Source organism: Pongo pygmaeus, chromosome 4 (genome assembly GCF_028885625.2).
Source record: "Pongo pygmaeus isolate AG05252 chromosome 4, NHGRI_mPonPyg2-v2.0_pri, whole genome shotgun sequence".
In the NCBI taxonomy this organism is placed as follows: Eukaryota; Metazoa; Chordata; class Mammalia; order Primates; family Hominidae; genus Pongo; species Pongo pygmaeus.
The window spans coordinates 143418709-143445918 of record NC_072377.2 but is presented as its reverse complement, the minus strand read 5'-3'; the positions used below and the strand labels follow the sequence as shown (position 1 = coordinate 143445918).

The 27210-nt window shown below is 41.9% G+C and overlaps 1 protein-coding gene across 2 annotated transcripts in view; it reads right to left on the bottom strand.

Annotated features, from left to right (window-relative positions):
- CTNNA1 (catenin alpha 1) overlaps positions 1 to 27210 on the bottom strand; it is a 176026-nt gene that overhangs the window by 19367 nt on the left and 129449 nt on the right. For both annotated transcript variants that reach the window (XM_054488849.2, XM_063665526.1), the window contains one exon: positions 10852 to 10944. In XM_054488849.2, the coding sequence (XP_054344824.1) occupies positions 10852 to 10944 (93 nt within the window). The remainder of the gene's footprint in view (positions 1 to 10851; positions 10945 to 27210) is intronic.

Below are 27210 nucleotides of genomic sequence, written 5' to 3'. Positions count from 1 at the left end.
TTATTGTCCATTTGTTTATATTCTTTGAAGAGATGTCTATTCAGATCCTTTGGCTGTATTCATTGAATAAGTGAATAATGAGAGTAGTATGAAAATGCGCTGAGAGGATAATTAGTGGGATTCCTAGATACAAGGTGCTTATGGGTTATTAGAAGTAAATGTATTTATTTTATTTTATTTTGTTTTATTTTGAGACGGAGTCTCCCTCTGTTGCCCAGGCTGGAGTGCAGTGGCACGTTATCAGCTCACTGCAACCTCCACCTCCCAGGTTGAAGTGATTCTTCTGCCTCAGCCTCCCGAGTAGCTGGGACTACAGGCGCCCACCACCACACCCAGCTAGTTTTTTGTATTTTTAGTAGAGATGGGGTTTCATCGTGTTAGCCAGGATGGTCTCGATCTCCTGACCTTGTGATCCACCCACCTCGGCCTTCCAAAGTGCTGGGATTACAGGCAGGAGCCACTGCGCCCGGCCCAGTAAATGTGTTTATAATCATGCAACTTGGGAAGGAAGCAAAGACAAGAGGAAACTGCTGGACCTGGATGAAGCAGGAGTGTGGGGGCGGCCCTGAGTGGAGGAGTCTGGGGTGATTTTTCAGATGCTTTGGATCATGGGTGTAATTCCCAATTTATTGGAGAGGTATTCAAGAATGTTATAACTTAGCCCTCCAAAGGCTGGAGGTGAAAACAGACTAAAGAAGACTCAGACCCACTGGATTGGTGCCACTGTTCCTCTTCCCTCCTTAATACTTAGAACTGGTAGATTATCAGACTGTCAATTATAGATTCACAGGCACAGGGAACTGAGCCATCCCAGTTTATGAACTATTAATAGCCCAACACTTCCGTAAGTGCCTGGGTTTAAGCAATAATTTGGAAGAAGAGATCCTTGTTTTTCTCACGTTATGCTGTGGTCTCCCACATTTTCATCCAAAAGACTTATTCCTTCCTGTCATTCCTTATCCACTACATGTGTTCACCATTGTAAGACCACTTTCTTCATTAATTAACTCATTAATTCAATAATGTATCCATGTATCAGAGTGGAGCTATACACTGTTAAGAATATTTGGCTAGTGAAAATGTTTCCTAAGAGAGCCAAGTAAACATGGGCAGGGAATTAATTACACGTTTTACTTATTTTTCACTACAAAGGGAAAAATGCTTTCTTTGTAATATATCGCATACAGTATAATGAGGGGAAGCACCTTGCCTAAGGTTAGTTTTCTCATTTTGATTACAAAATTGTGTACAAAAGACAGTTGATAATATTAAATACTTATTTCTGATTACTCTTACTAAATATGGAATAGAAAGAGGTGTCCTGGTTGAGCACAGTGGCTCACACCTGTAATCCCAGCACTCTGGGAGGCCGAGGTGGGGGGATCGCCTAAACCCAGGAGGCCAAGGCTGCAGTAAGCCACGATCATGCCACTGCACTCCAGCCTGAGTAACTGTGAGACCCTGTCTCTCTTTAAAAAAATATATAGGTATGTCCTTAACATGCTACTTTAATCATCCAACACGACACTGAGCTGTGAAACTATAAAATCATTTACCTTAAAAAATCAAGATGTTTTTAATTGGAATACTTACTGTCACCATTGGTTAAATAATAATATAATAGACTTTCTAGCCAAAGAAATAAGGTGAGAAATGAAAATAATAGGAAAAGCTGTTAGAAAAATGAGAAAAATCACATATTCCAATGCAAATTACACAGAAAACTGAAGTATATCAACTGAATTTTTTTTTTTTTTGGAGACAGGGTCTCCCTCTGTCGCCCAGGCTGGAGTGCAGTGGCATAATCTCAGCTCACTGCAACCTCCGCCTCCCGGGTTCAAGTGATTCTCCCACTTCAGCCTCCTGAGTAGCTGGGATTACAGGTGTGTGCCACCACACCTGGCTAATTTTTGTATTTTTAGTAGAGATGAGGTTTCACCATATTGGTCAGGCTGGTCTGGAACTCCCAACCTCAGGTGGTCCACCCACCTTGGCCTCCCAAGGTGCTGGCATTAGTGGTGTGAGCCACAGCACCTGGACTGAAAAAACTCTTAGAATAAAAGTTCATTAATGTAACTAAAGACAATATAAAGTAGTAAAAAACCAACAGCCTTTCTATATGCCAGGAAAAAAAACAGAATACAAAATGAAGGGAGGGTCAGATCTCCCACAAAGCATTTCATATGAAATATGTAAAGGTTAAATCTGTAAAAAAAACGAACAGTTTCAATGAAACTGAACGAAAGTTAAAAAAAAGTCACTTCAGTTATATACTAAGTCGCCATATATACTAAGTCACCATTAGTCACAATATTTATGTCTTAGAAAACTCTATTTCAAAATAACAATGGGAGACGTCAACCTATAAATTCAATTATGTATGTCTGTATTTAAATATATATTACAGATTAAATATACAGTATTAGGTAAATCAATAAGGAAAATGCCAAAACAGCAGTAGAAAAACAGGGACAGGAATGGACCACCTACTTAAGGTAAAGTATAAATGATGAGAAAACAGCTGTTGGTTGGGGGGAGTTTACTCTTACTTATAATTTTAAAAATGGAAATTAATGTTACTATTAAATTTGCAAGGAGCCCCCAACTAGGCACGATCACTGTACTGATCATAACTTTTAAAATGCTGTTGTTGGCTTGAGCCCCAGTACAGTGTGACATAAGGATGGCAAGGGTGGACGTCCTTGTCCTATTTCTGATCATACAGGGAAAGCATTCAGTTTTTACCATTAAGTATAATGTTAGCTATCAACTGTTCATGGAGATTCTTTATCAGGCTAAGGAAGTTCTCTCCTTTTCCTAGTTTGTAAAGTGTTCTATCAGGAATGGATGTTGGATTTTCTCAAACACTATTTCCGTTTTGTTTCCATCATTCTGGCTATTTTGTCTTTGTCTCCTTTGCTCTCTCGTCTTCTTCTAAGGTGTTGGGATTTCCTCAAAGGTCAGTCCTATACTGCTTTCTCTCCTCTTTCTACTCTTCCCACCCCTGGGCAATCTCATCTAATCTTTTCCCAGAAACTCCCTTTTTCTTTCACTTGGCTTCTAAGACACAGTCAGCTTCTGGGGCTCTGGTCCTGACAGTGCTTCCTCAGGCTCCTGTGCTGGCCACTGCTCACCTCCTGAAACTCTCAATGTTAGGGACCCCAGTTCCACTCCCAGATCTTTCCTTCACTTAGACTCACTCCTTTGGTGATGTCTCACATTTACACATCCTGTTCAGACCTCTGCCCTCAACATGACATGCATCTTGCATGTCTAATAGGCACCTCAAAATTAACATATCCAAAACTTATCTCTTTCCCCAAACCATCTTTCCTTACCAAAATAAATGGGAACTCCGTCCTTCCAGCTGCTTAGGCTCAAAACTGTGTTATATTCCCTGACTCTTTTTATCTCTCACCTCACATCTAATCTTTCAGTAAATTTCACCTTCAAAATATATCCAGACTCTAACCAGTGCTCACCATATCTACTGTACTCTTGCCTGGATTAGTACAATACCATCTGTTTTAGTCTACTATTGCTTCTGTAATAAATTACCACAAATTTAGTGGCTTAAAACAACACAAATCTATTATCTTACAGTTTCTGGAGGTCAGAATTCTGAAATGGGTCTTACAGAGCTAAAATCAACATTATCATCAGATCTGTGTTCCTTCTGGAGGTTCTAGTGAAAAAGCCAGCCCTTCTCCAAATTCCTGAGGCTGCCCACATTACTTGACTTGTGGCCAGCCTCTGCTTCCATCACTGTATTTTCTTCTCTGCCTCTGATGCCCCTGCCTCCCTCATATAAGGACACTTATGATTATATTGCGGGGGGGAGGGTCCACTGGGATAATCTAGGATAATCTTTCCATCTAAACATCCTTAATTTATTCATCCCTGCAGAGTCCCCTTTGCCATGTGAGGTGATACATTCCTGGGCTTAGGGAATTAGGAAATTGACATGTTTGGGAAGCCATTATTCTGTGTACTGCAATTTCCTAAAGAGCCTCTCTGCTTCTATCCCTCTTCACAGAAGTCAGAGAGATCTTGGTTTCTTGTTTTTGAGACAGGGTCTCACTCTGTCACCCAGGCTGGAGTGCAGGGGCACAATCATGGCTCACTATACCCTCGACCTCTGGACTCAAGCAATCCTCCCACCTCGGCCTTCCATGTAGCCAGGACTGTAGCCTTGCACCACCATGCCTGGCAAATTTTTTATTTTTATAGATACAGGGTCTCACTATGTTGCTCAGGCTGTTCTAGAATTCCTGGGCTCAAGTAGTCACCGTGTCTTGGCCTCCCAAAGTGCTGGGATTATGGGTGTAAGGCACTGCGCATGACCGAGATCTTGTTACAACCTAAGTAAGATCATGTCACTCTTCTACTCAAAACCCTTCAATGGTTTCCCATCTCAAATTAAAAGCCAAAGGCCTATGACCAAGGCCTCCAAAGGCCCTGCAATTCCTAAACTTGTTTTAGATATCTGATCTCCTTCCTCCAAGCTTTTGCACTTGCTGTTCCCTCTGCCTGGAGCTCTCTCCTCCGAGACATCCTCCGTGGTTTGCTCTGTCATTTCCTGCAGGTCTTTGTTTATACATCACTTTCTCAGTGAGTCCTTCCTGCCCATCCTAACCATAATATTTAATACATCATAATAAAAATTTGTGGCGCAGCTAAAACAGTGCTTTGAGGGAAATTTATAGTATTAAAATGTTTAAATTTACCTCAGAAAAGGAGGAAGGAAGGTCTCAAGGCAATGAGTTAAAGCTTCCAATTTTAAAACTAGATAAGGAGCAAATTAAACCCAAAGCAAGCAGAAGGAAGAAAATAAAGAGTAGAAAATTAATGAAAGACAAATTACCAAAGCTCACTCAAGAATTAAAAAAAAAACCTAAATATCCCTGTCTATTAAAGAAACTGAACTCATCATTAAAAACCTTCCCACAAAGCAAATTCCAGGCCCAGCTAGAGTTTAACAGTTACCAGGCTTCACTGGTAAATTCTCCCAAACATACAAAGAACTAATATCAAATATACACAGATTTTTCCAAAAAAAAAAAAGAAAAGTAGGAAACACTTTCCAATTTTAAGATACAGAAATCAGACATTACAAAAAAACAAAGCAACAGGCAAGTCTTATGAAGAGAGCACAGCACCTCTCGGGGGCTGTCACCTGCAGACCTCAGTCAAGGAGGGGTGGGAGGCACAGGAGGGTAGAGATGGGAGGATACAGAAAATGCTCAGAGAAACTTTTAGTAAGAAGCATCTCCCTTGAGCTCTCTGTGAAACTGCCTTGTAAAAAACCAGATTAGAGAATACCGAAGTGGAAAAGTGAAGCGATTCAAAGGCAGATGGTCCCATGATTGTGAAATAACAGGTTAAGTGACAGCTGAGGCCACAGGTCTGCCCCGTCCTGTATGTATGGGGTGCTCCTTTAAGGGCCATGTATTTTCCCATCACCTAGGGGCCAGGCCAGCCTGAGTTTATGCTTATTTGATGTGTGTCAAGCATGTCAGCCACAAATATGATCAGGGTTCCCATAAGCACAATGATAGAAGAAGCAATATGGAAGATAAATCTAAGGAGGCAGAAGGAAGAATGAACAATTTCAGAAGTAACTTCTCAATTTAGTGAGTGAGAAATACCAAAAGAAAAAAGAGACCTGGCACAGTGGCTCACAGGCTGTAATCCCAGCACTTTGGGAGGCTCAGGTGGGAGGATCACCCGACCTCAGGAGTTTGAGACCAGCCTGGGCAAACAAAAAATTTTAAAACTTAGCCAAGTGTGGTGGAGTCCACCTGTGGTCCCAGCTACTCAGAGGCTGAGGTGCAAGGACTGCTTAAACCTAGGAGGTCAAGGCTGCAGTGATTCATGATGGCACCACTGCACTCTAGCCTGGGTAACAGAGTGAAAACCCGTCTCTTAAAAAAAAAGTGGGGGGAGGAAAGAAAAAAAATGTAGATAAGTAGAGGCTTCATATACTTAATTCATCCTTTGTGTAAATTTCCAAGAAAAGCCATGCATTAAACCAGGCATTATAAATTATTTAAGTGCCAGATGTGTATTAACTTAATGTTAATATGAATGTGTAATGCTCATTCTTGCATAACGAACTAAGAAAAAATATTGAGTGAGATAATCTCCAAAATGCCCTCCTCTGATTTTAAAGACTCAAAATGTCAGAAACCTGCTGCTGTTTGCAAGGTTTGGGATTTCTGTGTTTTTGTTTCTTCTTCCTGACCAGCACACCAAACAGTTTTGAATTTAAAAATTAAAATATTTAAAGCAGCTACTACAGACTAAAATGGGCACATTTACAAGCAAAACATAATGCCTGGGATACAAAGGGTACAGATTCTGGTCTCTTCCCAAACCAAATTGTAAACTGCTTCCTTGTAAAAGTTTGTGAGGCCAGGGCGCTCTGCTTGGATGGAGGCAGGTCCCTTTCCAGAGAAAAGAGTGAGAGAGTAGAAGGCAATGCAGAGAGAGAGCTGACCTACCTCCTCTTAATGATAACAAATCGCCAAAAAATGTGGGTTCCTTCTCCCAACAAAATATAGCCACTTTTAGATTACTTCTTCCTCAACTCGATGTTATATTTAGAGAAGGGGTCATACTCTGTCCCCCAGGCTGGAGTGCAGTGGTATAATCACAGCTCACTGCAGCCTGGAACTCCTGCACTCAAGCAATCCTCCTCCACTCAAGCGATCCTTCTGCTTCAGCCTCCTGAGTAGCTGGGACTACAAGTGCACGCCATCATGCCCAGCCACTTCTTTTATTTTAGGAGATGGGGTCTCACTCTGTTGCCCAGGCTGGTCTTGAAATACCGGCTTCAAATGATCCTCCCACCTTGGCCTCTGAAAATGCTGGGATTACAGATGTGAGCACAGGGCCTGAATTCAACTTTACCATCTCAAATGTTTCGAGTTAAAGTTGTTTAACTCCTAAAAAGTGAGTGCTGTAGAATGGATTTTCCTATGTCTCTCGAAAGTTAATTTGCTATAGGGCAAATTTTAAAATGGGAATGAAAGGCCGGGCACAGTGACTCATGCCTGTAATCCCAGCACTTTGGGAGGCCAAGGAGGGTGGGATCAGCCTGACCAACAAGGTGAAACCCCATCTCCACTAAAAAATACAAGAATTAGCCGGGCGTGGTGGCAGGCACCTGTAGTCCTAGCTACTTGGGAGGCTGGGACAGGAGAATTGCTTGAACCCTGGAGGCGGAGGTTGCAGTAAGCCGAGATTGCGCCACTGCACTCCAGCCTGGGTGACAGAGCGAGACTGTGTCTCAAAGAAGAAGAAAAAAAAAAAAAGGGGCCGGCGGGGGGCAGGGGGCGGGGGGCGGGGGGCGGCGTGGGGATGAAAACTCCTCTAATGGTCCTACCTGTAATTTCTCCCCACCAGAAACTAAAAATAGCGTATAGAAGCCAACTCCAAACTGTAGTGCTGCCTATGTACAGCAGCCTGGGCATGAGGCATAAGACACTAAAACATATCCTGGAAACACTGAGCACCTCTTCCACACTGTGAAGAGAGGTCAACAGTAGCCTTACTATAAAGAAACACACCCTTTAAAATAATAAATGTTTGGTTACATGCTGCAGCATATTAAAACACCAAATTAAGCTCCTAGTAAATTAACTAAATACCCTAGTTACCTAACATGTTGATTAACTTGCCTAGACCTTGGAAGGGAATACCTCAAAATCAGGATCCATGGTGCTTGTGATCACTGCCCACAAGAGAGGAGGCAGAGGTCTCCACAATCAAGGCCCTCTTCCTCCGAGGGACAGCCCTTCACTTCCTTGAAGGACAGATCCTCTGAGCATGAAACACATGGGCCACAGCAGGCCAGAGGCAGCATACAGAAGAGTCTGAGTTATCCTCCTCAAAGATTTTAAAAACTTTAAATTAGTTACCGATTGTTTAAAACTGAGATATGACAGAAAAATCTGAATTGCAGAATTTTTGTTTAAAATAATGAAGGGGGCTGGGCGTGGTGGCTCAGGCCTGTAATCTCAGCACTTTTGGAGACCAAGGCAGGCATCACTTGAGGCCAGGAGTTCGAGACCAGCATGGGCAACATGGTGAAACCCCGTCTCTACCAGAAATACAAAAATTAGCCGGGCATGGTGGCACATGTCTGTAATTCCAGCTATTTGGGAGGCTGCAGCAGGAGAATCACTTGAACCTGGGAGGCAGAGGCTGCAGTGAGCAGAGATCATGCTACTGCACTCCAGCCTGGGTGACAGAGTGAGACTCCATCTCAAAAAAAGAAAAAGGAAGAAGAAACAAGAAAGAAGGAGGAGGAAAGGATCTGGCGATAACGGGGCTAGGGTGAAGTCAAAGCTGCCTTACTGAAAATCAAGCACATGATGCCCAGTTTGCTGTGGCCGTGTCTGTAAACACCTACTTTATTTGCCATTACTGAACCTGTCCAGTCCTGTGTGCATAGCAGTTTGTGAGCAAGAGTAGCAATGAGCCCAGGTGAGAATCTGAAGAATAATCACACTTGAAAAACATGGTTTCTTTCAGGACACATACCCAGGACCAAGTGTGGTCTGGGCACTGTCTGCCTAAAGCCTATTCGTCTTGAGATCTGTTCTAGTAGGAAAAATGAAACTGCAAGGGAGAGGAAGACACGTTGCTTTCTGATGGCTAATTCAAACCCATGTGACATGGCTCAGCCACACAAGTTATGCACACCATCATTTTCATTAGGATCTACTAGACTCTCCATGTGATTCTTTTCCTGGGTTTTAAGATCATTTATATAAATACTCTTGGTAGGTGTGATCAGTGTATGCCACCATCTGTTTCCACAGATTTGTGAAAGCATTGTCGCTTTTCAAGCATTTCAAGACCAAATGGAAAACCAAAGGCATTAAAAACAAAGTGCTGATAGGGTAAATGGCAAACAAACTTGAAGAAAGAATCCAAATTCAAATCTGTCTCATACAACTTGGCCATCCAAGATCCTTCTGGATGTGGTGATTGGATCCATTGCAAATATCTATGCAGCTGTCAATGACTGGCAGATTTCAGGACTGGACTAACGCTGGGAAAATGTCTATCAGATGATGTGAATTCACAATGGGTCCATTACAGTAATATTAAGGCAGAGCAACTCTCATTGGCAAATTAATCCACATGGTTAGGTGTTAGAACAAATGCCCTACTAACCTATGTACCAATGAGAATGCCAGATTAATAACCACCGAGAGAGGCTCTACTTATTTTGGTTGCCTACCTTGAATGTCAGGGACTATTTATATGAAAAAAGCCAAATAATGGTCACAGAATATTTTAAAATTGGTTGCAGACATAACATAGAAACTTCATTCCTATGACCTCTATTTCATTTCTCCAGTCCCTCTGCTTACTCTCCTTTATTTGTGGCCACTGCCTTGTGGCAGGACATGTAAAGAGAGGTTAAGTCCTCAGAGTGTGCCATGAGCAATTTACACATGGGAAAGTGGAGAGGCAACCTCTTCTACTGAACCATTACTTATACTCCTTAGAAATCCCTGGAATGACAAGGAGTGTCAGGCCAGACAAACAAACTCAGCTCTCCTCACAGGAGGCAGGCAACACACTGGGCACTTAAAAAGCATTCGCTGTCGTGTGTGCTTCAGAGTCTTTCTAGAGTGCCAGATGCGTAACGCAGCTTCATCACCAGTCTTCCAATATACCATTATAAATGGAGACAAGTTCTTGAGCTTTCACTTCAGAAGCTGGCCAAATTAAGTTACTATCTTATCGTAAGGCTGCTTTGTGACACTACAGAATAAAGAGACTAGCTTGTGAATTTGGTTTCCTCCAACACAGACACCCAAATACTGGCCATTAAAATGAATATAGGTGAATAGTGTGGGGTAACTCTCATGGTTCCAGGATGGCCAGATGTCACAGATGGCCCTCCCTCAAGGAGGGTGTAGACTCTCCCTCAAGGAGACTGTGGTCACTGCCACCCTGTATTTTCCAGCAATGGAGGGCACCATACCTTCCTCAACCCACCAAGACAAGGTCTCACTTGTCACCAAGGCTGGAGTGCAGTGGTGTGATCGTGGCTCACTGCAACCTTCGCCTCCCAGGCTCAAGCCAGCCTCCCACCATAGCCTCCTGAGTGGCTGGGACTACAGGTGCACGCCATCATGTCGGCTAATTTTTGTATCTATGTATGTTTTTTTTTTTTTTTTTTTTTGAGACGGAGTCTTGCTCTGTCGCCCAGGCTGGAGTGCAGTGGCGCAATCTTGGCTCACTGCAAGCTCCGCCTCCTGGGTTCACGTCATTCTCCTGCTTCAGTCTCCCGAGTAGCTGGGACTACAGGTGCCTGCCACCACACCCACCTAATTTTTTGTATTTTTTTTTTAGTAGAGACGGGGTTTCACCGTCTCGGGATGGTCTCGATCTCCTGACCTCGTGATCCGCTCGCCTTGGCCTCCCACTACTTACAGACATGAGCCACTGCGTCCGGCCAAAATATGTATTTTTTTTAAGAGATGGTGTTTTGCTATGTTGCCCAGGCTGGTCTCAGACTCCTGGGCTCAACTGACCCACCCACTTTGGGATCCCAAAGTGCTGCGATTACAGGCGTGAGCCACTGTGCCCAGCCCACTGTGCATTTTTAATGAAGGGCAAGGAGTAACATGTAATCTCCTGTGCAAATGTCACTTAATATTAAACAAAAAATATTCCAAACTATGTGGGTTCTGTGTCAGTGATCTGTCCCCAAGACTTCCATCTATAATCCTAAAAACAAAACAAAACTTAACAAAATAAACCTCATCTCCACTAGAATCAAAATTCAATTTGGTTATGCTGTCACCAGTGTCAGTTGTACTTTACCTGAGGACAGAGGGCTTCTAACTGGCTTGCAGACATTCGAACAAGCTTTACACCTTCTTCATTATTTGAGATGGAACAGGCCAAGTTGGCAACCTATAAACATAAAAAATAATCTTTAAAGATTTTCCTCTTTCGACTGCTAAGGAAAAAACACACACTTGGCCCTACCTCTGACCATTCTGGAACAGATGACAAGGGCACCAAGGGTGCCTCCCTTCTCACAGCCTGATTATTTACTTAGATGAGGACACATTTTTAACTCTACACAAAGCAAACTATACAGACTCATAACATACATCACATTGTAGGTTGGTGGCAAAACCTTGAAAGATCCCAGGGCCTGTAACTCACATGCTTTGCATGGCCTCTAACCCGCCTGAACAGTAACTTCAGAAAAAGGTTCTTCTAGTATGGGCAATAAGGTGAGAAAAGCTGAGGAATCAAGGGCATCAGGGAAGAACTGTTGTTATCCTCAAATAAAAATGTGTTTTGCAGTGTTCTTGAAGGAAGGAAATAAACTCTAAGGTGCTATTCTCATTTGACAGGGAATAGATGCTTAATTTAAGGCAAGATGAATTTTATTTGAACACCAGGCAATTTTTCAAACAAAAAAAAATAACATGAAGACAACATCAAGATGGACCAAAGGCAATCATGATCAAATGTGGAAAAGGAAACTGATTATGTTTCATAGTTAAAAGCAAAACTGCCCTTCAACTGGGTTCTCAAAAACATTGACAGCTTGAATCTCTCCTGGCTGATGCGGCTTAATCTGAACCTAAATCTTTACCTTCCCGTCCAGCCATCTCAATGATACAGCTCATGTAGCCAGGAACAATCTTTCCAGGTTGTGTCATACTTCCTTTGCTGAAGCTCTGGAATGTTACTGTGTAGTGACTGCTAAGGCTGTGATCACTTATCCATATTTCTAAATGAACAGGCTTGCCAATTCCATTAGCAATATCTGGGCCCAATTGAATACATGGTACTGAGACACATCTTTACCCCAGTTGCAAACTGAGTTATGAATGATAAAGGCGTAGGCAGTTGAATATCAGAGGCACTTTCTGGGAATTTAAATGCTAGAGTAAACAAGGGCAATGGCAATAACCTTTGATTTTCACTCCTCCACCCAACTTAAGCACATAAACACATCAGAAAAATTATACACTATTATGGCAGTTGTTTGTAGTGCTACAGTTAAGGATTATCAGCTTTCTATAAGACTGCTAACTATCAGAATCTTGCAATGCCCAAACACAAGGAGAAACAAAAGAAGTTAATGTGCAATTTAAACATAAAAATGTAAAGGAACTGGAAAGTCAGATTTCTGATGTTTATGAGTCCTTCAAAGTCACATAAAGAAGCAACACTTATACTCCCTGACGCTTACAGTTCTACCTTCTCTGTCATCTGGACCCAAGCAAAGATACATTTCTTTTCAGGATGACAAATCTACAGAGATGACTGGGGATTTCTATTTGTTTGCTTAAAAAATCACTGCAAAATATGACCTAAGATAAATTTTGTAAAATGTAAGACTTAAAAAAAAAAGGAAACAAATATTCATTGAAGGAGAAAGCTTGAATTAGATGTATTCATGAAGAGTAATCTACAACTTCTATTGCTTCACTGCCTTAAGACGACATTTTGAACAACAAACATAAAATCTGATGATGATCACCGAAAAAATTAGCATTTTGTGACTAACGAAGATCCCTGCTGTGCTGGGCGCGGTGGCTCACGCCTGTAATCCCAGCACTTTGGGAGGCCGAGGCGGGCGGATCACGAGGTCAGTAGATCGAGACCATCCTGGCTAACACGGTGAAAACCCGTCTCTACTAAAATACAAAAAAATTAGCCGGGCGTGGTGGTGGGTGCCTGTAGTCCCAGCTACTGGGGAGGCTGAGGCAGGAGAATGGCGTGAACCTGAGAGGCGGAGCTTGCAGTGAGCCGAGATCGCGCCACTGCACTCCAGCCTGGGTGACAGAGTGAGACTCCGTCTCAAAAACAAAAACAAAAAACAAAGATCCCTGGTGAGGTGCCCAGCACCCTGCCTATTCCCATCATTTAGGAGGCCACTTGAATGCTGGATTCAGGACAGTCACTACTAGCACAATCTTATTTCAATCTATATTCTCAATCTTATGAATCCTTAAAACTCAGAAAAATATTTAAATTAAGAGGCAAAAGATTTTAAAAAAAGAAGCAAAAGATTATATAAGTACTCTCTACATCAGACACGAGGGTAGTGTGTGGCTAAGGCTGAAATGGCTGTTAAACCATCTTTTCCGTTTCATGATTACAAACACTAACAAAACAAAGGTTATGGAAGACTTGTTCTTTATTTTAAAACATTACTTTAAAATATTTCTGGTGTACTGTTGAAGCAGTAATGTTCCACAAGAGCACACTGCCTATTTCAGGAGGCCTGGGAGGAGGAAGGAGTGCCTGTCACTAACAGTCTTCTCCAGATGAATGAGCTTCAATTCACCCCCCAGCGACAGGGCTACTCACTTCTAACAATGACAAATGTGCAAATGCAACATCATGACCATAGCTCTCTGAGAGGCTAACCTCACATACTAGTGTCAGGCCTGACTACAGTGAAAGGAGAGGGCGAGGAGAGGAGCTTCCTAAATGCCTCTTTCTGTGGAAAATCTGGGGCTCTAGAATGAGGTAACAATTAACAATGAGACTAAAGAAGATCCTGAGGTTAGAATGAGAAACACTCTGAGCTGGGTGCAGTGGCTCCCAGTCCAAGGCAAGAGGATCATTTGAGGCTAGGAGTTTGTGACCAGCCTGGGCTACATAGCAAGACCCCATCTCTACACATTAAAAAATTTTCCATTGGCTGGGTGTGGTGGCATGCACCTATAGTCCCAGCTAATTGGAAGGCTGAGTTGGGAGAACAGCTTGAGCCCAGAAGGTCGAGGCTGCGGCAAGCCATGACTGCAAGACCATGTCCCAAAAAAAGAATGAGGCTGGGGGCGGTGGCTCATGCTTGTAACACCAGCACTTTGGGAGGCCGAGGTGGGCGGACTGCTTGAGGCCAAGAGTTGGGAGACCAGCCCCTGGCCACATAGTGAAACCTCACCTCTACTAAAAATACAAAAATTGGCCCAGCGTGGTAGCACGCCCCTGTAATCCCAGCTGCTTGGGAGGCTGAGGCATGAGAACTGCTTGAACCCAGGAGGTGGAGGTTGAAGTGAGCTGAGATGGCGCCACTGCACTCCAGCCTGGACAACAGAGCGAGACTCTCTCAAAAAAGAAAAAATAGAAAAGAGAAGAGAAGAGGGGAGGGGAGGGGAAGAGAAGAGAAAAGAAAAACACTTGGAGTAGTTAACTTCCACAGAGAACCCAGCAGAGCCAAGACTTTGTAGAACAGTGAGAAGTATCTCTGGATTTGTTAGGAGAATAATTATCTTTCCTACCACAGTTCCTTGTATTAACAACTAAAATGTCTCTGATTCCCACTATTCGAAGAGGTAGGCTAAGACTGACACCACAACCACTAGTTTGAGATCAGGCAGCCCTCTTTTGTACCATCTGTGCCTGCTGTGTGGAAGTTTGGACCTTGCGGAAGAGCAGATTTCAGAAAACAATCAGCCTTGGGTTTTGCTGGTTTCAGGAAAACCCAAGCTCAAATCTGAGCTGTTGAGGAAATGACTCACAGCCCCCCTGTGTCAGATCAATAGATTAGACATCTGTACATGACAGACAACGTTTTCAGTCTTTTAGGAAGGCTCTACCTTTACTCCACAATGGATGATCTTTACTTACATAAAATTTGTTAAATGAAGTTTCATTTACGAAAAAATCCCATTATGACTTTATTTCAATCCTGCTCCTTCTGTAACCATAATGACTATTTTTCTCTATTATACATAGATTTATGATTTACTGAAGTCAAACACAAGTTGTTTCCCATTTCCTTAACTGTTCCTGGCTTCCTATTTGGCTGAGTTCCTCTTATCCTGGAACGTTTGTAGGAAGACAAGATAAGATTTCTTTTTGTTCTTGATAATAAATTAATGACTGACTCTCATAACAGCTTATACCTGTTGTAGGAGTAAGCAAGTGGGAAGAGATGTGGGACAGGGAGCTTTTAAGTCTAAATAATGACCCACCAACGCAGCAGCAGCCCAAAGGAAGAGAGCTCAAAACATATATCTCTTCCCCTGTGCCCCTGGGCCAAGCTAGCACCTGAGTTTTCTTCTTTAAAATGATCTGAATGCCTAAAAGTCAAAAATAACAATAAAATCAAAAACTCAACTTTTACAAACTTGTTGTACATAAAGTAAAAGTCCCAAATGCAGGTCATAACATTTCAGAGGCACTCAGTAAGTTTTTAACAACTACTTCCAAACCCACAGGGGAAATGATGATAAGCCCCCACCTTTCCAATTTCCAGGAAAAGGTGTTGGTGATCTTATTAGGAGAAACAAGATATCTTACAATACTGAAAAATGAAGTATGAACGGATAATAGAAAAATTCTACAACTAGATTGTGGTGATGGTTGCACAGTTCTGTAAACTTACCAAAATCTGAATTGTACACTGAAAATGGGTAATTTTATGGTATGTGGATTATGCTTTAATAATGCTTTTTCAATTTTTAATGCAGAGCTAAGCAGGTGAGAAATTAAGAGAAATTCTCAGAGGCTAGAAAAGAGAAAGGAGAACTTCAGAGAAGTAAGCAATCAGCCAAAACAGTGTTTCCTCTGGTTGGTGGTGGGGGGTTTTGCAGGGAGGTACCATTTCATGATGAGAACTTGGGTTTTAATGGGCCAAGGCCAGGGTCCTCTCAAGGTAGATGACTCAGATTAGAGACTGCACAGAGCTGGAACAGGCAAAAGGCAACAACCCTAGTAAGTGATCAACCGTAAGAGTGATCAAGAAAGTCACCATGGGAAGAGTAGGTTATTTCTCAGTCTAAGCATTCGCTCAGGGAGGAAAAGAAGAAAAAGCCCCTATACCCCACTCCAAATTCTAATCAAAAGCTGGCCCTCTGCAGAGGTTTAGGTATAGAAATTATGTATATGGTTCAGAAAACTTTTACATTTAAGTGGTTATGTATTAGTAGTACCTCTAAGCAGGTGGCAGAAGCAAATATAAATGAAAATTTTACCTCATGGAAAGTAAGCTAAACACAGGCCTCAAAGAATTCCCACAATAAAACTCCAGGAATGTGAACTCACAAATTAAAAAAAAAAACAAAAAACAAAAGTATACAAGGAAATGAGCCGTCTTGGGCAAGAATAAGCAAAACCACCACCTGTGTAATCAGATCCATCATAACGCATACACTCAAATGATCGAAAATGCAATATTAAAAATATATTTATGTTAACAGAAGAGTACAGATAAGGAAAAAGACACTCAAAAATAATTAGGCAGATTTGAAATGGATCAAAATAGAAGTTCAAAAAAAAAGTAGTAATTTCTACCACTTCCAGAAATTTAAAGTAATATTGACTTAAACTCTACTGAAAAGAGAATTAGTAACCTAGAAAGTCAAAATGAGGAAATTCTTTAGAAAAACCAAGATATTTTCATCTTATGGAAAATGTGGAAACCACAAAAGAATTTAAGAGACATGCAAAATAAACTGAGAAAGTCTACTATTTAACTACCAAGAATTTCAAATAAAGAACAGAGAGAATGATGGGAAAGACAATGCTGAAAGAGATAATGGCTGAATGTTTTTCAGAAGGGATGAAATATCATTTTCAGACTTGGGAAGACAAATTCCAAATGGGGCAAATAAAAAGAAATCCACACTTTGACATGTCATAGTAAAGCTTTAGGATAACTTTTTTTTTTTTTTTTAAGACAGGGTCTCACTCTGTCACGCAGGCTGGAGTGCAGTGGTGCAGATCACCACTCAGATGATCTTCTAATCATTTCCACTCACATCGTATTATATGAACCACTTTTAAAGTTCTCTACTTCTAGTCTACCTAAGTGTGTGAATAATTTATAAGTAAAGCTAGCAAAGGTACTGTCTAAACATTAATCCATCAGCTCTACTGATGAGGAAACAAGAAGGCTATCTTAGGCCATTCTTGCATTGCTATAAAGAAATACCTGGGATTGGGCAATTTATAAGAAAAGAGGTTTAATTGGCTCACAGTTCTGCAGGCTGTACAGAAAGCATAGTAGCACCTGCTTCTGAGGAGGCCTCAGGAAATTTCCAGTCACGGTGCAAGGCAAACGCGGGAGCAGACATATCACACAGTAAGACGAAGAGCAAGAGAAGGGGGGTGGGGGAGGAAGGTGCCACACACTTTTAAATGACCAGATCTCATAAGAACTCACTATCACAAAGACAGCACCAGCTATGACAGATCCAAACACCTTGATCCAACACCTCCCACCAGGTCCCTGGAGATTACAATTTAACATGAGATTTGGGCAGGGACAAATACCCAAACTGTATCAAAAGCTGTATCCAAACTGCATCTCTTTTCTGGAACAGAGCAAAGGTTGGGCAGAGTGCTTCTTTAGTCATGCCTACCAATGCTCCAAGAGAAAAGAAGAATCCTGATGCCCCTTGAGAACAAGGTTCATCCAACTGCCTTTGCTTGATCATCCCGTAATGTGACGAGGTAGTTAAATTCTGCCTAAAAAGCTTATTTTTGGTCAAAGTGTTAAAAATAGCACATGTAAGACAATTTTGTCTCAAACAAAAGTAAGGGTCTGAACTTACAAACCCTTGAATATGTGAGAAAAATCAAGCTAGTATGCTTAGAATTCTTCTGGAATCCAAGGTCAGCATTCTCCCCAAGGACAGCTAACTTCTCTTGTGAAAACATTCCATAATCTGAGAAAACTGAAGCTTCATTTAAAATTTACTTTTTGCCAGAATATCAGCCTACAGTATCATATAGAAGCACTGAGAAAACACCCAAGATGTCACAGGTAGTCACATCAGGTCAGTGTTTAATTCAAATGCTCCTTACAGAGCCTTTTTCAAGGCCACTTTACCACATATTATCAGCATACTACGGAATAAAAGTTATAATGCAGATCATCCAATTTGCAGTTAAAATATACATTTCAAACCAATAAAGCCATACCCTATGAAGTTACAGATAATGGGAAATACTGTGTGTGTGGGTGGGGGCGGGAGGAGGGGGGCAGTGTGAGGTATAGGTAACAGCTCAAAAGCATGCCAGTTACATTCACTTTTTGGTTCTTAATTCACAAGGTAGTCCATGGAATAGAATCTTATTGTAGCAAATTCATTATAATAACAGCCACATTTTAATACAAGGTCTAGAGCTGAGGGGAAAGGATTTTGGACTGAAGTTACTGGTAGCAGCAGGGAAAGGATGAAACACAATCAGTTGTATATATCATATGAATAATATATCATTTTTATAGACAGGATTTCATTAATGGCATTTTCCCTATGCCACTCTCTCAATTCGCAAAATTGAAAATGTACTCAGAAGAGAGCAAAATAAAAGGTAAAACAATGCTCTTTAGCTGTTTAAGCTGCTCACAGCCAAAGGAGGTGGGCAAGGAATGAAGCAATTAAAAAGGACACATGGGTACTGCGTTATTGACAAAAAGGTTAATATTTCTGACAGCGAATAAATTCTTCACCTCAGTACACTTTAAATTGAAGAGCAACATAAAGAAATCATGAACTTGATAGGGGAGAAAGGGGCGAGTATAAAAGGTGTTATCCTTACCATGGCCTTGAAAGGCCATGTTATTTTATAAACAGATGAAAGAAATGCCCTCAGTGCCATGCTACACTCCAGAATAGAAGAAAATGGTAAAGGGAAGAGCCATCCAGCCCACCAATACTGGCCCTTTGGCTCCTGCTCCCCTTACTCACTGGCCTTGAGGATAAACAACATCTATGCACCCTTCACACAAGAGAAGTGGCTTCAATACCATGCAGGGAGTTACCAGATTCCACTGACAAGTGCAGTATGAGGCAGTCACAGGTCCCAGCCAGACCCTCAGAAAATAACAGTTAAGAGAGGTCTCATGGCGAATATTCTGCTATTTGCTTTTAAGTAAAATTACAGAAGATTCTTATTAAAATAAGGACCCGGAACTCCCTGGGAGGCTGAGGAGGGAGGATATCTTGAGGCCAGGAGTTCGAGACCAGTGTGGGCAAAAAAGCAAGAACCACATCTCAAAAAATAATAAAGATCCAATTGGCAGCCTGCACCACACAGACTCCCTGACACTGTGTATACACAGGGGGACTAGAGGAATTTACTTCTGTCGATAAAACCTCAATAGTCAATATGTGGTTTTTATTCTTGAAACGAATCTATTTCCATAGTGTGGTATACACACAAGGCATCATAAAACACTTCCATTTCTGAAGGGGTGTTAGCCCTGATACTACTCAGGAACTATTCATATATTTGAAGCAACTTTATGTGAAACTCCAGATCAAAGCATAACCTTTATATACCATTTTATCTGGTCTGGGAGAAAAGTATTTCTATTAAAGCAATAGATAAGATTTCCAAAAACCAAGTTAGCAAGAGTCAACACATCTGCCCCAAATTTGTTTTGGTCATATATTAAAATGCTACTGAAATAACAGCTTTTGTTCAACTTCCATTTCAAACGCTGATAAAATGGACAACTTGCATGTATCACCTCAGTACAATTTCTACTACATTGTAAAAAATATATACATTATATAAAATACATATTTAGTACAAGATAATCTTTATGTGAGTAGAGATTATTGTTGTATTCACTACTATATTCCTAATGTCCAGAACTGTGACCAGGACATACTAAGAAATCTATAAATACTTATTTTAAGAATTTTGTTACAATTTTCTTCTCCCTCAAATACAGGAAGTTTGCTACAGGTTTTTGAAAGCTTCATTCTAGCCACTCCCACCCAACCCAAAAAACTGCTCAAATCAATGTCAGTTAACCTTTTCAAAAAAAACCTCCAAATTTTTCCCACCATCTCCACATCCCACAAGTTTTCCCAGTTCATTCCTCTTGTGCACATTGGGTATATATGCAAGATGCATTATGACGCTCTTTTGTGCAAATGTTACAGATACTTCAGAATAAGACAAAGTCCACTAACACCGACGATCAGTCATAATGTAGAGCTCTGCATTTCTAAAGTATAGTCTTCAGCTCACTGAATCAGAATTTCGGGGAGGGGGCTGGGTGGTAGGCCCAGGAATCTGAATGTTGAGCACCTGGGCAACTCTAATGTTTATTAACTTTGAACCAATAGGTTCCCTCATCTAGTAGTTGTTGAGCACCTACTATGTTCTAGGTACTATTCTTGGCCCATGTCCTCAGATAACTTATATTCTTTTAGAGTATGGGGTGGGGGCTAGACAAATAAGAAAATAAATTCAATAGTTTCAGATAGTAAGAAGCACTACAAAGGATGTAAAACTGGTGAATGAAAAAATGACTGCTAGAGGATGCAATGGAGGGGATAAGCATTCCAGGAAAGTTTCTCTACAGAAGTGACATGTGGGTAGAGGGCACAGGTGGTGACATGTTTAGGTATGGTCAAAGATGAAAACTAGTCAACTATGGCAGAAGCCATTCAGCAAGGGAGACACAGGATGAAAGGCAGTTGTAGGCAGGGAAACTTAGAGGCCATGGTTGAGAATCTGGATTTTTGAATATTATTCCAGGCTTAACTAGAAGCCACAGGATGGGTGGGTCAGGGGAGGGACAGGGTTAGTGCTAGAAAATAATAATCATAATCATAATCACAATCATAATCATAATTAGGAGGCTGCTACAGAAGCCCAGTGAGAGATGGCAGTGCAGACTAGCGAGGTGGCCACAGAAACCAAGCAGACCAGGAGCAGTGGCTCACACTTGTAATCCCAGCACTTTGAGAGGCCAAGGTGGAAGGATCACTTGAGTTTGAGAACAGCCTGCACAACATGGCAAAACCCCATCTCTACAAAAAATGAAAAAAATTAGTGAGGCATGGTGGTGCACCTGTGGTCCCCGCTACTCAGGAGGCTGAGGTGGGAGGACCATCTGAGCCTGGAAGGTCAAGGCTTCAGTGAGCTGTGACTGTGTCACTGCACACCAGCCTAGGTGACAAAGTGAGTCCTTGTCTCAAAAAAAAAAAAAAAAGAAAAAGAGAAAAAGAAAAAAAGAAAAGTAAAGTCTCTAGATTATGCCTAATCTTAGGCAACATTTTTAAAACATCAGAGGCCAGGCATGGTGGCTCACACCTGTAATCCTAGCACTTTGGGAGGCTGAGGCGGGTGGATCACCTGAGGTCAGGAGTTCGAGACCAGCCTGGTCAACATGGCAAAACCCCATCTCTACTAAAAACTACAAAAATAAGCCAGGCAGGGTGGTGGGCGCCTGTAAGCCCAGCTACTCGGGAGGCTGAGGCAGGGAGAATTGCTTGAACCAGGAGGCAGAGGCTGCAGTGAGCAGAGATCATGCCACTGCACTCCAGCCTAAGTGACAGAACAAGACTCTGTCTCAAAAAAAATAAATAGGCCAGGCGCGGTGGCTCACGCCTGTAATCTCAGCACTTTGGGAGGCCGAGGTGGGCAGATCACAAGGTCAGGAGTTCGAGACCAGCCTGACCAACATGGTGAAACCCCATCTCTACTAAAAATACAAAAATTACATGGGTGTGGTGGCACGTGTCTGTAATCCCAGCTTATCAGGAGGCTGAGGCAGGAGAATCACTTGAATCTGAGAGGTGGAGGTTGCAGTGAGCCGAGATTGCACCACTGCACTCCAGCCTGGGTGACAGAGAGAGGCTCCATTTCAAAAATAAATAAATAAATTTTAAAAAATAATTAAATAAGAAAAAATAATAAATAAATAAAATAAAAATAAAACATCAGGTTGGATAAAAGGAGAAAAGATATATTTTTTTTATTTTAAAGAAAGGACACAAATGGAAGGGGGCAGCCAATAATATGTAGAACAATCAGCAGCAATCCTGATAGGACAAACATGAGATGGAATATAAGAAGGTTATACTAGGTGAGTTTCAAAGCCATACATAGACCCAAACACCCACCCGCATCCACGCTGATAGGAACGAACATGATGACACCGAGCAGCAGCACCTATGTAGGGAAAGCCTAGGGATGCTGACCAACTGTGAGCTCATGGGTATCACAGAGTGAGGCTGCTGCCCAAAAGGCTGAAGGCATCCTGGGATACACTGGGCAGTCTCCTTCCGGAATGATGACAGCCTCCACTGCTCTACCCTCATCCCCAGACCCCAGAACAGGTGTTCCGTGAGGGCTGGCCTTGAGTGAAGGGCATTCAGAGGAGAGCTGGGACAAAAATGAGCCTCTAAAAGGCTCAAGGAAATCATCTAGATCAACAAAAGTACAAGAGCCACAGAAGAATTTTTAATTTATTTTAATTAATTAATTTATTTATTTTGAGATGGAGTCTATCTCTATTGCCCAGACTAGAGAGCAGCGGCGCGCTCTCTGCTCACTGCAACCTCCGCCTCCCGGGTTCAAGTGATTCTCCTGCCTCAGCCTCCCAAGTAGCTGGGATTACAAGCACCTGCCACCTCACCTGGCTAATTTTTGTATTCTTAGTAGAGACAGGGTTTCACCATGTTGGCCAGGCTGGTCTCAAACTCCTGACCTCAGGGGATCTGCCTGCCTCAGCCTCCCAAAGTGCTGGGATTACAGACATGATCCACCGCACTCAGCCTGAATTTTTAAATTTTTTAGTAGGCACATTAAAAAAGCAAAAAGGTACCAAAAATTATTTCAACATACAAGCAATATAAAAAATTATTACAGTGGCTCACACCTGTAATCCCAGCACTCTGGGAGGCTGAGGCGGGCAAATCACTTGATCAAGATTGGGAGTTCAAGACCAGCCTGGCCAACATGCTGAAACCCCATCTCTTCTAAAAATACAAAAATGGCCAGGCGTGACGGCAGGCGCCTGTAATCCTAGCAACTTGAGAGACTGAGGCAGAGAATCGCTTGAAACTGGGAGGCGGAGGTTGCAGTGAGCCAAGATCATGTCATTGCACTCCAGCCTGGGCGACAGAACAAGACTCTGTCTCCAAAAAAAAAAAACAACAACTAAGCTATTTTATATTCTTTTTCCATATTTTATATTCTTTCTCTACACCACATCTTGAAAATATGTAAGTATGTGTTAACCCAAAATATCTGAGATAGGTCTCAGTCAATTTAGAAAATTTACTTTGCCAAGGTTAAGGACACGCCTGTGACACAGCCTCAGGAAGTCCTGTGCCCAAGGTGCTTGGGGCACAGCTTGGTTTTATACATTTTAGGGAATCATGAGACATCAATCGATATATGTAAGATGTACACTGGTTTTGTCTAAAAGGCTGGACAACTTGAAGGAGGGAAGGGGCTTCCAGGTCATAGGCAGATAAGAGACAAACAGTTGCATTCTTTTGAGTTTCTGATTCCCTTTCCAAAGGAAGCAATCAATCAGATATGCATTTATCCCCGCAGCAGAGAAATGACTTTGCGAAGAATGGGAGGCAGGTTTGCCTTAAGTAGTTCCCAGACTGACTTTTCCCTTTAGCTTAGTGATTTGGGGGTCCCAAGATTTATTTTCGTTTCACATATGTATTTTATGGTTTTTTGTTTTTGTGGTTGTTGTTATTATTTTTTGAGACGGCATCTCACTCTGTCGCCCAGGCTGGAGTGCAGTAGCACAACCTCGGTTGACTGCAACCTCCACCTCCTGGGTTCAAGCAATTCTCCTGCCTTGCCTCCTGAGTAGCTGGGATTACAGGCGCCCACCACCATGCCCGGCTAATTTTTGTATTTTTGGTAGAGATGGGGTTTCACCATGTAGCCAGGCTGGTCTCGAACTCCTGACCTCAAGTGATCTGCCCACCTCAGCCTCCTAAAATGCTAGGATTACAGGCATGGGCCACCATGCCCGGCCATTTATCTTATGTTTAAAGTACTTCTAATTCACATGTGTGTAATCAGCAAGCACATGGACAGGAGAGGTTCCAAAAAAAGGAGGTTGTGACTCCCCTCCCCTAACAGCCAGAGAATCTACCATACCAGTTAAATATGCTGTCTCTGGAGGGAGAGTTTCAAAGGATCCAAGAAAGACTACATGACAATAAAGATTACAAATGAAAGGGATTTACACACCAGACTAAGAACCTATGATTCTATGAGAAAGGACCACTCACTCTGGTGTGAAGAGATGGGATCAGATTCCCTGCAGAGAAGAAAAAACTTGACTCAGAAAAGAGAATCTCCAGGGAAAAAGAAAGCTCAAAGCAAATAGCACCCAATAAGACAAGTGGTAAATCACTGGGTAATGACCATAAAAAGGATCGACAAAAAGCTGCAGAAACAAACCTGCCCTGCCTTACCTCTTCCAGGTGGTGTTTATGACTCTGCAGCATGCTAAGCTGGCCTGTGTAGTCAAGCTACCTAAAAATCATGCATCCCACATACCTTTAAGATGGGGAGGTATTATATAATTTGTCCGGTCTGGTCTTTGTCCTGGATTCCTGTGAGGAAACCTCTGAATCTTTGGAATTTCAGTAGTAATGGAAGAATGTCATTCATGCATGGCAAGCCCTGATAGTTTATGCTAAGGAGATTCCTCAGGATAGGGGGCCAACCATGTGATTAGAGGACTGGGGCTTCCAGGGAAGGGGACTGGAGATTGAGTTCAACTATATCATTATTGGATCATCATGCCTACGTAATGAAACCCCAATAAAAACTCTGAACACTGAAACTCAGTGGAGCTTCTGGTTGGTGAAACATCAATGTGACAAGAGGATGATGAACCTTTATTTCATTGGAAGAGGCATAGAATCTCTGTATTTGAGATCTTCTCAGACTCCATCCTATGTGTCTCCTCATTTGGCTGGTCCTGATTAGTATCCTTTATAATAAAATATTCTATGAGTTGTTCTAGTGAATTACTGAAACCTGAGGTGGGTCATAGGAACCCCTCAGATTTGTACCTGGCTGGTCAGAAGTACAGGTGGCCTGGGGACCCCAGAACTTGCAGCTGGCATGTGAAGTGAAGGCAATCTTATTGGGGACCATGCCCTTAACCTGTGGGGTCTGTACTAACTTCTGATGATTAGCATCAGAACTGTATTGCAGTATTTTAGGAGGTGCACTCGACCCAAACACATGTGGCAGACTTCTCAGTGGCTGCAGTGTCTGAACCTCTCCTCTCTTGCCAGAGGCTTATCACCATCATCCCTGCCCAGCTTTCATATAGCGCTCTTACTTCCCTTACACCCCAGGAAGATGGCAAATGGCCCTTAAAACCAAAGTTGGCCTGTAGACATTTAATCCAGTTAGAACAAGAAGAAATGAAGCAGTCAAGAAATTAACACTCACAATGAAATATTTTACCTTTGCTTAAAACAAGTCACTAACTAGTTCAAAGTGTTTCATTATAATACAAAAGCGGTAGGGGAGGAGAAGCCTTGTCACTGAAGAATAAAATTCTGCCATAAGTCAGGAATTTGAGGCTTCTACAACACTTTAAAAATTTATTTCCTTTTCATGGACATATGCAATTATACATCCTAATGTCTCTATTACCGTAAACGTAATTTAACTGTTTGCAGAATGGGACTACAAAGCCTATGGTTATGCCTCAAGCAATGAAAAGCCATGTGTCATTTAATGCATAGTTAATGTGTGGGGGTGTGGAGAGAAGAGAGGTTAGAAAGGGGTCAGAACTGAGCTGTGATGGGGAACACCAAACTCTCAATTCTAGGGGGGGCCCTTGGTTAGTAGTGTTCAGAATTAAATGAAATACAATAAAATATAAGAGCTTGGAAAAAGCTCCTGGAGCAAGGTCTCCAATACTTCCTGGACCACTCAATGCTTCAGTGGGGTGTTAGGCTGTCCACTAAGCCAGTGAGCTTGAGTGCACAGTGCTCATTATTGGAGGGATGTAAGCCAGGTGAACTTAGGCAACTTACTTAACCTCTGTAAACCCGTTTCCTTACCTAAGAAATGTTGTGGGAAGTACACTGTACTTGAACATAGCTGATACACAGTAGGTGCTCAGCAAATGTCAGCTCTCTTAGGCTGGAGAGGCAGAGGATGATGCAGCTGGCCCTAATAAAGGATGCTCCAATACAGACAAGGACTGTCCTCTCTTCAGCTGCCACACTCAGCCCTTCACCACGCTGGTACCCAAGGCCTTGGGCTGGCAGCATCCTTGCTTCCTACCATGAGGAAGAACTTTCTAATATGTATGCTACTTACAAGAGACTGGCTTCCTGAGCACAATCTCTGTGTATCTGGAAGTTATACCTCATGCTATCATGTGACTATTGTGAACAAGATTATGCTTAATGGAGACACAAAATCAAAGTCTTCTAATTTTAGTTTCAAATGCCAGAATCATTAACTTAAATAGCAGACTGACCTATGTATTCTGTACATAATGAATTCAGGTCAGAATAACACTTAATGTTCAAAGAAAATGATGTAAAATTAGTAATGCACGACGTGATTACTGATGTTTTCCTTGGAAAATTTTTATGGTATTAACATGGCCTAGCCAGGTGCAGTGGCTCACACCTATAATCCTAGCACTTTGGGAGGCCAAGGCGGGTAGATCACTTGAGGTCAGGAGTTTTGAGACCAGCCCCGTCTCTACTAAAAAAAAAAATACAAAAAAATTAGCCAGGCGTGGTGGCAGGTGCCTGTAATTCCAGCTACTCTGGAGGCTGAGGCAGAAGAATTGCTTGAACCCGGGAGGCAGAGATTGCAGTCAGCTGAGATTGCACCACTGCACTCCAGCCTGGGCGACAGAGCAAGACTCGGTTTCAAAACAAACAAACAAAAACAAAACAAAACATGGCCTAATATCACTATAAATCCAAAAGTACGGGACACACATTTTACATAAGGTCCCATTTTCTGTTTTTACACAATGACCAGCTTACCATATGGTATATGGAATATCTTTACCAAGTATTACATGTTCTGCATTAAGATTACAAAATCAAATAACTTGAATATATGCTTATTTTGCGTTCCATTTCCAAAATACAGCAATAACAAATAAATTAAGTAACATAATTTCAGTTAGCAAAAGGAGAAGTAAGCCTAACTTACCTGGGAATTAAGTCATGATTCACTCTTTCTTCTTGCCACCCTACAAACCAACTACTTACATACAGATTTCTACCAAGCGAATATAACTAATTAGCCCCATGTCAGGGCTCAGTTTCTCTGCTTTTAAAACAAGACTGGTCTGAGTCTATGTCTCAGGCATAAGGCTAAGCATTTGACATATATCATCTCTTTAGGTCCTCAAAATAATCCCAAGATAGATATTATCAGTGTCCTAATTTTACAGACAAGAAATGGCAATCGAGGAAG